General features: G+C 43.0%; 1 protein-coding gene across 2 annotated transcripts; it reads right to left on the bottom strand.

Moving 5' to 3' along the window:
- Positions 1–352: 352 nt before the first annotated feature.
- On the bottom strand, positions 353–8,034 carry LOC110979092 (flavin-containing monooxygenase 5-like). 2 transcript variants are annotated; one of them, XM_022234615.2, is made up of 9 exons: positions 7,875–8,034; positions 6,324–6,436; positions 4,988–5,446; positions 4,274–4,447; positions 3,865–3,950; positions 3,056–3,245; positions 2,683–2,927; positions 2,401–2,499; positions 353–2,226 (listed from the first exon to the last, which is right to left on the bottom strand). In XM_022234615.2, exons 2-9 carry the CDS (start codon positions 6,427–6,429, stop codon positions 1,990–1,992), a joined length of 1,596 nt encoding a protein of 531 aa, XP_022090307.1. In that variant the 5' UTR covers positions 6,430–6,436; positions 7,875–8,034; the 3' UTR covers positions 353–1,989. The 2 variants fall into 2 exon arrangements, with proteins under 2 accessions (XP_022090307.1, XP_087003649.1); XM_087147523.1 differs by lacking the exon at positions 7,875–8,034 and adding an exon at positions 6,571–6,881.
- Between the last annotated feature and the right edge of the window lie 1,716 nt (positions 8,035–9,750).

Below are 9,750 nucleotides of genomic sequence, written 5' to 3' on the forward strand. Positions count from 1 at the left end.
GGGGTGACACCATATAAGGGGGCTTTTTACACGCTTTGGGGTGGAAAGAGAATTGAAAGAGCTTCACTGAAAGAGAATTGCAAAAACCCTCATTTTTGTATTTTGGCTCCTTTTGGGGGCTGGCCCTGTCAACCCCCCCCCCGGATCGATTACTTGAGTATCATAGATAAGTTGACTGTTTGCTAGACTGATGTTGGAAAATAATGGTGATTTCTATCTTGTTCTAGGTTCATCTCGCATATTAATTTCAGTAAATCAATTGCACTGCAGCCTGGGGCGATCTTTCCGGATGAGTGATCACTTCTCGCTATAATGGTTATTATGTGATAAAACTTTCATAAACTCACTCAGATTAAAGTTTTAATGAAATTTATGTACAAATTTTGTTCTCCAATAATCAATTCTTATCAATAAATGTGAACAAATCAATTTCCAATGAAATCTATGTACAAATTTTGTTCTCCGAAAATCAATTCTTATCAATAAATGTGAACAGATCAATGAACCAGCCACAAACGTCAAAAAAGACCAATAAATAATAATTGCTGAATAGAATTGAAAGTGAGAACAATTATGTTGATTAAATAGTTTAAGAAATGTTCCTCAGCATTATCTTCATATCATATTTATTTATATTAGTGGCATAATTATGCGTGCTTTAAGGCACCTGTTTAGAAAGCTTATAGAAAGAATAAAGCTTATAATATATTTTTAACAAAAATATAGGCTTAAGTTCGACAAGGATTTAGTGGGAGTCTCAAAAAGCAAATCCAGAAAATGGGTTAAATGGATGAAAGTTCAACTTGCAAAATTCTACAAGCAAATACATACAATGATCAATTACCCTCAATTTCAGAACCACTTTGAACGGTAAGTACATGTAATATAGCCAGATACATGTACATTTTGTTCAGTTTTGTAATTATTTTCAAGAACCTGTGTATTCCATTATCACACTCCAGGGTGAAGGCTAGGGATGCAGTATTCTCATTGTGAGGAAAATAGAGGGTCCCTCGGCTCTTGGCAACCAGCGTGACTAACTATCGCACACCACATTAGTGGTGTATCATCTATTGGGTGTGCTCTTTTGACGTCACGGTCGTATATTTCCTACAAATGGCAGTAAAACTATGGCCGGCCGTCAGTACAAAATAAGAATTATTCACAAATTGTTGAAAATTCGACGCAGCTATCAGAACATCAGGTAATAATACATGTAAATGAAAAAACAACCCTGTTTAAATCTATTTGAATATTTGTCCATTTTTGAACAAACTTGGTGATAAAATCAAAATCAACCAAAAGATGATATTTCTGCGAAGTCCGGCCGCCCATAGAAGTTGTAGGCAAAATGAGAGTGGTCTGTGAGTACTATCAGGGCGGTTATTGATACGTATAAAGGTAGCTGTTATCCTCATACAAAAATAGGATTAAATATTGCTGTAAACCTTATTCATGTTGAAACATTTACAGACTAACCCGATTAGACGCCATAACTGCGGTAGCACCGCACTCTCAGATGCATATTCTTCAGCTTGACGCGTGCAGGCATTTGGCAAAGCTCGACACCCTATTGGTCGATGAGGCATGAAATGCGCGTATCACATGTCTGCGAGTGTTGTGTCATCGCAGTAATGACTTCTAATTCTAGTTGTCAAATTAAATTACATGTTTATTACGAAAACCCTCGGTTTCTTTTACCGTGAATGGTAAAAGTTTGCTTTGTACATCATTACATATGGCGAAATTATGACGTGAAAGAATACATGTAGATCACGGACGTTGTCTTTAGCATTTTGACGAACAATACAAAGAATACTTCTTAATTTCAAATCAATTATGTAACTTTTCTTGAATGCACAATAAAAATCAACTGAACAGCGTCAATGGTTTGATTTTCTGCGAATGAGGTGCTGCCTTTAATGTAATAATGTTGGGCAGTTGACTAACCCCTGGAATGCTAGGGGTTTCTCTGCTCTCAACAGAGTTTTAAGCAATCAATGCCGTGAGGGCCACGAAGATCATCAGTGCAGCGAGACCGATTCGCAGCAAAGTGTTAGCTTGAGCTGAGACCATGTCCCCTTGTCCTTGGTTCTTCATTGGTACCCGCGTCTTGGTAGCATTGGCGGTGCTATTCCAGGATTCCTGGATGACCTGTTTGGCGCCCTTCCAAGAGTGAGGACCGCGGAGGCGGTATGTAGCTGGGTAGCATGGGCCGAAGAAGACCTAGGATGCCAAAAAGAAGGTAGGAAAAATTATTACTAAATGCTACCAACAGCATCCCAGAAAAAACCACACTTGCACACATGCTGAGTCCATTTTTTAAGGCAAAGAACGAGTAACATTCAGTTAAAGTTGGTACATTAAAATGATGGGTTGGTATATAAAAGAGTGACGTACCTGAAATGCAAGTTTTGGATTGGTCAGAAAGAGTTCAGAGAACCGTGGTTTTACGCCAATCATCTCGGCCATCTCTTCCTGGTAGGGAACAGGTGGGAACTGAAATATAAAAGAAATCATTATCACTCACACTGTCACCGTAATTGTCTAGAATAGGAAATTGATGTTTTTTTTTATAAAAACACTTGGAAGATGCAATCAAATTTCGGACACCTAAAGATATCACATTCCAAACCGATTATCTTTGTTACTTCTTAGATGGAAAGTGACGACGACACTTACAAAGATTCTGTGCTTTCCGTAATTCTGGAAAAGGATGTCGCGCCTGCGCTTGACATCAGCCATCATGGCATCCTGTTCCGGCAGACGCACCAGCCTCTTGAAGACCCTGGCAGCTAGCCGGGCCTGAAGCTCAAACACGGGGGGCTGGCCGCCAAGCGTGGTCACGCAGCCGATGACAGCGAGTGTCTGGTGCTTGAGTTTTGGCGGGAAAATATGCATGAACAGGTCCAAGTCTGCATAGCTGTCTGGAAAATGGAAAGTTGGATACTTGTTAGTGTCTCAACGTCTTTAAAATGACTCAGACAACTTATTGACAAGGTTGCATTCACGTGAACTTTAGAGTTAGGGTTTAAAAGAGACAAGAAATGCATACCTTGTATTATGGAACGATCGATGAAGTCGAAACCAAGCTTGTACCCAGTGGCAAAGACAACAGCATCTAGGTTATCGATCTTGTATCCATCGACAAACTCCACCCCAGTGCGGGTGAATCGTTTGACCGCTGGCCGGCACTGGACTGCCCCGCACATGATGCGGTCACCTATTTCATCGTTAACCATGACCTGTATGGAAGGACATAAAGATAAACAATTGAATCCAATTCAATGTAAAGAATTTCAGTACTGGGGTTTTTTTCGGTATAAGTACTCATTTTGACCATGAAGTTCTAAAAAGTGCCCCAGACTGGAACAACAGGATTTGTGTATTTGCAGTGAAGTGGAAATGATTCACATAGGCCCCTATTTGTGTTTCCCAACACGACAGACAGTTATGACATTGGAAGGCTGGATATGACATTGGAAGATGCTTATGGCATTGGCAAGCTGCTTATGGGATTGGCAAGCTGGTTATGACATTGGAAGGCTGGTTATGACATTGGAAGGATGCTTATGACATTGGAAGGATGTTTATGACATCGGGAGGATGCTTATGACATTTCTCACTGCACATTAATTCACGTAATTGTGATGATTAGAAAATTCCATAAAGCCCCCAATTAAATCTATTCTGTAATTAACCTGGTTCGGCTTTCACTTCAAGATTTTATCAGATTGTTTTTCTTCAGCCTGTGGCTTGGGCCAATTCATTTGCCAGAGCACAAAATGAGAAATACAGGTGCATGGCATTTACGGCCAACACCAGCCTCGGGTTGGCTGGTGGGTGAGGTACGAGCAAACTCACCTCGCTGCGTAGCAAACTACTCTCGGCCCGAAGTCCAAGTTTGTCATGACTATAGTTGACGCTGGCTTTGGACATTGCAATCCGGTCTGCAACAGGTCAAACAAAAAAAGTTGGACAGGACAAATCAGCTTCAGGACCAGAGAGAAAGAGAAGTCATTAGTACAAGAAGTACTGAGCAAGGATGTAAACTGTTTTCTGTAGCATGAAAATGAACCAACGAATGCAAAGACAGGCCTAGTTTTCGCTTTTTAAAATTTACAACCAAGATAAACTTCATAACGGCTAAGGTCAATGGTCATTGCCAGAAGTTGATCAGGGAACTTTTTTCATGCATAAACGGTATAAACGTATAATTGTAAGCTTATCGGGCCCACAGAATTGAGCTTAGCAGCAAAAGAGATTTAATTACCGACGATAGGCTTGGGAGCATATTGGAGGATCCTACGGTTGACCATCATATCTATTGGAGTACTGTCGACAGCCATGCGCCTGACGACCCAGCAACCGTGACGCATGGAGATGTGTACCTGGCGAGCGCGGCGACTGATATCGGCGGTTACATCACCGGCCGAGTTGGAGGCTCCTGGAAATGACGTCAGAAAACAAGCCGTGAAAGACCTGAAATTTAATTGGCTGTAGCCCATTACGGGCGGTTCACAGTAGTGCGCCTCCAAACAAAATGTGCGAAATCTATCGACCTTTTCCAAACGCGTATTGGGTCGACAGATTTGGCGCATTATGATTGGCCAGTGTGTTGCAAACCCTTTGAGGCTGGGTTGTGGCTGTCAAGTTGCAAACAGTGTCATGTCTGTCGGAAATAGATCTTGCTCTACTAAAGTTAGTCGATTGAGATCGCACTTAGTTACAAGTGAAATCTTTTTACTAAGCTTTGATCTGCAGTCATAAGATCTAATGTCCGAATTTTTAAGTGATTCAGTATAAAATAGAGTTTTCGAAGTGAGAGATTTCAAGACGTGCTTTGCCTCGGGGAGATGTGAGTGGCTTATAGAAAAATCAGCTTCGCATAAAATAATGATTTATTGATCAATTAAAAGTAATTCTCAGAAAGCAAACCATCCTAAATGTAAATTTATAACGTCAAAAATGGTACTCAGACACTCACCCATTACAACCACAGTTTTGTCGTCAAAACAGTCAGCATTCCTGAACTCATTCGAGTGCATCTTCAGCCCTTCGAACTCATCCAGCCCGGGATAGTCTGGGATGTGTGGCGCTTTGTACATGCCCGAGCAGACAAACACGGCATCGTACACGCCCGCTACTTCCTCACAGCCCTCGGTGCGCGTGCGAACGTTCCAGCGGCCTGTAGCCTCAAAATCGGCCGTCGGTTCCACCCTCAGGACTGTGGTGTTGAATGTGATGTGCTTTTCGAGATCGAAGTGAGTCGCGTAATCTTGGAAGTACTTGAGAACATGATAGTACCGGGGGTAAGGGGGAAGGTCGTGGGGCATGGGGAAGTCACTGAGGGCCAGCAGGCACTTGCTTGAGTTGGCAGTAAGGGAATCGTATATGGCCGACCCCTGACCTGGCCGGAGATGCTTATCATAAACCCAGACTCCACCTGCCAAAAGGGAAAATGGAAACACCAATCAAGTGCATTATTTAATAAGCTTAAATAATGACCAAAAATAATAAACTCTTAACAGTGGGGGGAAAGTTAATATAATAACAAACGGAAAGAATTCCAAATAAGATTTTCGAAAGCCGGTGATTTGGGTAAAACTTCGACTGTTCAGGTCGTCATTGGAAGAGAGAGGACTTTTTGAGCCTGGTGATGACATTGACACTCTATCTTGTTCACTTTTATTGCTGTGATGTTTTTCAGCTACATACACAATGCCCAAGGAGAAACCAAAAAAGTTCAGCCTACCTGTCCGCATCTTTCTTTTATTTTATTTCCTCACCGAAACAAACCTATTTTTCATGCACATTGACTGGGCACTTTCATAAAATACAGAGAGCAATTTTAACCTGAATATTTTGACTCTACTTACCAGAGGGATAGTTAATAAAAAGCAAGCTGTAATTTTGAACCGAAAAAGTTGGCGGCCATTTTGAATTGAAACATCTGCGGCCATCTTGGAAAAAAATATAAAAATTAAGTAATAAAAAGGCCCTCACTCCTCGGACGACCAACAACGTACAACTCATATTTGTTTCAATATGAGTTCTCACGGATTATTTACAATTTTTGACTACGCAAAAGCAAATTAAAAAACATTCTTCAAAAGCATACGCCGTGATGGATGGAATACGGCACAGGCTAAATGAATATTTCAGGCGGAACAAGGAAGCTCGTTTAAGATAGAGGACACTCATTATTACGATTATTACGGTGCACTTTTAAAATGGGGGCAGGGCAACGGCTTCGATGAAGGATTGCCCACCTCTGTTCCCCTGGTGGGCGGCCAGGTGGAAGAGAAAAACATGGGACTTACCGAGTTGGCCGTATCGTTCGAAACAGTGCGGCTCCATGCCTTCCTCTAGGCAGGTCTTAATGGCCAGAAGCCCGCTGATTCCTGCGCCGATAATAGCTACTTTCATCTTGGCACTGGAAACAACCGATGGATAAAAAAATCATAATCGTTGATAATTAGGCCTACCCTCAGTTATTTATGTTATAACATGGAGCGTTTCATATTTCCATTGTTATCACATGGAGGTAAAAAAAATAACAACTCTCACCAATTTGACATACTGCCCGTCGGGAGTGAAAAGAGAAAGGTTATTACGAAGAGTGGGCTGCTACTTTGTAACTTCTCTCTTAGGGTAGGGAGCCTTTGTACGTGTCAAAAATAATGACAGAGCCATTGGATAGACTCACACACACAACTTGTTTTATTCAGAAAAAATATTTACATCGTCCAAATTTACGATGATCAACTTCTGTTACAAGTAAAAATGGATATTACTGTAGGGATGTGCATCACGGAAACAATAATCGGAGCATGCAGGTCTTCCATATCTGAGCAGTTCACTTGGGAATGAATGGGCAATTCATGCCAGAGCTATACACTCATGAACGGTCCATGATTGGTTGTTCCCAGAGAGCGGCTCGCTCTCTCGGGAATGCTCGCCTTGGCCAACGAGAGCGCTGGATTTGTGTGGCTATGAATAATTCATACATGTAGAAAGTCTATGCGAGAAAACTCTATGGGGATTTTTATGTACACTTGGTCTCACTGACTAAGTTTCTGGGCAGCAATGGCCCCGCATGAGGGTAAGGAAGGGGCGAGCCTTTCTCGGTACACTGAGCTGTGTACAACACTTAAGTCTCTGGATGGCTAGGAAATCTGCACACAATTTTTATGGTGGTAAAACTGGTTGGGAGAGGGTAATTTGACCTTGCTGTACCGTTACAGGACACAGGCTTTCGGCATGTGGCTCAGCGGGACACATACGCTACGAAACGGGGGTCTATGCGGGTCGAATGTAGCGGCATGGTAGGTTAATGTGTGACTGAAACTAGGATCAACTCCTGGAAAAATTTGGGGGGAAATGACGAAGTTGGAAATTTGCTACGGAGTAGCGGTTCAAGGGCATGTCGCAGCATAATGCCATCGCGTCGCGCGTGATATGCAATGCCTTGTATGTACAATGCATAGCGGGCAATGCACATTGCTGTGGGAGTGTGGGCTGAGTGCCCGGTGCGTAACATGTACATCTACATAGGGGAACAGTTTGTAAGAACGCAACAATATTTGGGGAGCATTTGAGTCAGACAAAAGTACGGTGGAAGTCCTTTCGCCAGCTTCAGGCATTTCAAGGAGGCCACAGTATCAGCTACGGGGGTTACGTCACAAGAACAAAATATATTTTTCACGCATGTGCTTTTTATCGATGGGGCCCCCGCCAGGTGGGCTCGGGGTCCCTTTGGCGACGGGCCCGCGCAGGAGAACACGCCTGGTCAAACAAGTACTTGGTGTCGCGTATTCACTCATCGACAAGTCTAAAAATGTACAACCATTGCTCCATGGGTCTTAACTCACCTTCAGAAGTGGACTCTTGCTTGTTGGAAATCGAACTTAGCTCTCACAACACAGTGCGCTAATGCTGCATCTATTTTGCTGTAAATGACTAGCCAGCGGAACGTGTACACGGTTTTTGGCTCCCGTTCCCCGGCAGGCCAACTGTCAATCACGATATGAGGCCACGCCCACGATGATGTCACAATCTTTAAGTGGGGGAACTTCATAAAGACTTCGGAAAACCTAGGGAAAATCCCATCCGCGTCTGTGGTGGAGGTTCCCGAGCGATTCTGGGAATGAGCTACTACATCCGCATTCCGTAGGTCGACAAGACCGGAACAATAGTACAATAGACCATCGAGAATGATATCAGAGCTTATTTCTTGTCAATAGTCAATATTGACGCGTGTTTTGAATAATCTATCAAAGATTGCCTCCCGTATCGCCTAGTGAAGTTCCGTGATTTAATGCGTACGTACATGTACTATACATGTACATGTACATGTACATGTACTGTACGTGCTCCGCCGCACGTACGTAGCTTCGAGCCGTGATCTGCTATGTCCTACGCATGCGCAAAAAAGGCGAAATCCTACTCAGTAAAAATACACGTAGTGCACTTGTGACTTCCAAGCCCCCTTCGCTGTTTCAACCCTTTCAGAAATGTGTGGCGCTACCAACAGTTTTGCCAAACGTATATTATGCCACCTTCGGGTATTTCTTGTCGTACGGGCGCAGTTGGAAGATCAAGGTCTTAGCTCCAATTGTTAACTGTATGCAGCTCGCATCTACGGAGGCCTATAGCAGGGCCGCGAGAAATTTCGTCTTTTTCGTTCTGGCAGCGACCAAGCATTAGAGGAGACGGACAAAGGTTTACCAGCCTTTACCGGGGTGAAACTTGAAATTAAGACTGACTTGTGTGCAGTTGGGGTGTAACACACCTATGAAACTGACTTGTAAAATCGGAGAGTGAAAAGTACTTTAAATTAAAGGGGAAATGGGCATACAGGCAGACTCGTTGTGGGTACACAATAACATGATTACCCTCTACCATGAGTATATGGACAAGAACCGCGGACTTGTAGTAGTGTCGCGTCCGACGATAGCCGACAGTTAATGCAAGTTCGTGCACTGGGCACAGTGACCTCAGTGTCTCGTTTTGTGTCGGTCGAGAATACTGCTGCGACAGTTGTAGCGAATGGTAAAAACAAGCCAATGGATTCGCATGCTAAATACAGAATACAGAGGGCGAATAACGTAAGAGCACGATATGGTCGGGAAGTGGACCATGTAAACGCGAAATCGGGATGATGAAAATATGTCAAAGAAGGGAATACTGTTCGAAAAATATATTAACATGTTGTGTGCTATCTTCAAAGGATCTTCATGGCTCGAGTCCGTCACTTATTTTACACGGGCAGAAAATAACGTTTTGCAACAAGAAAACTTACCTCCTATTTAATCTATAGAGAAGCTATCGAAAATCTGTATAAGTCGCGATTTTTGTTTATGAAAACATAACAGTAAAGAATATTTATTGATTCAACCACCACTGTCAATGCACTTGCAGTACAATAAGCAGAGATCATAAAAACTACCCAAAAGAATACTTTAATGGGTGGAGTATTGTGAAGGAATCTGTGCTGTTAGCACTCATAAATACCAACGGTTAATGCCTTGAGCTCCGTTTTTCCTTGTAAATAGGCCAGCGCCATGGAATTTAGAGCAACAACCCTGGTGTTTATATTGGGGATAAAAGTGGGAATGGTACGGGACTCTCCCAGACACCAAATACCCGAGAAGTCTCCCACGACCTGAGTGGGCGGGGGGGGGGGGTTCAGTGAGCGACGTGGACGGTGTGAAAACCTCTTCCGTGCATGGGGGTTAAATCCTTCAG

Source organism: Acanthaster planci, linkage group LG16, assembly GCF_054643075.1.
Source record: "Acanthaster planci isolate LZ-2023a linkage group LG16, COTS_SCS, whole genome shotgun sequence".
Classification (NCBI taxonomy): Eukaryota; Metazoa; Echinodermata; class Asteroidea; order Valvatida; family Acanthasteridae; genus Acanthaster; species Acanthaster planci.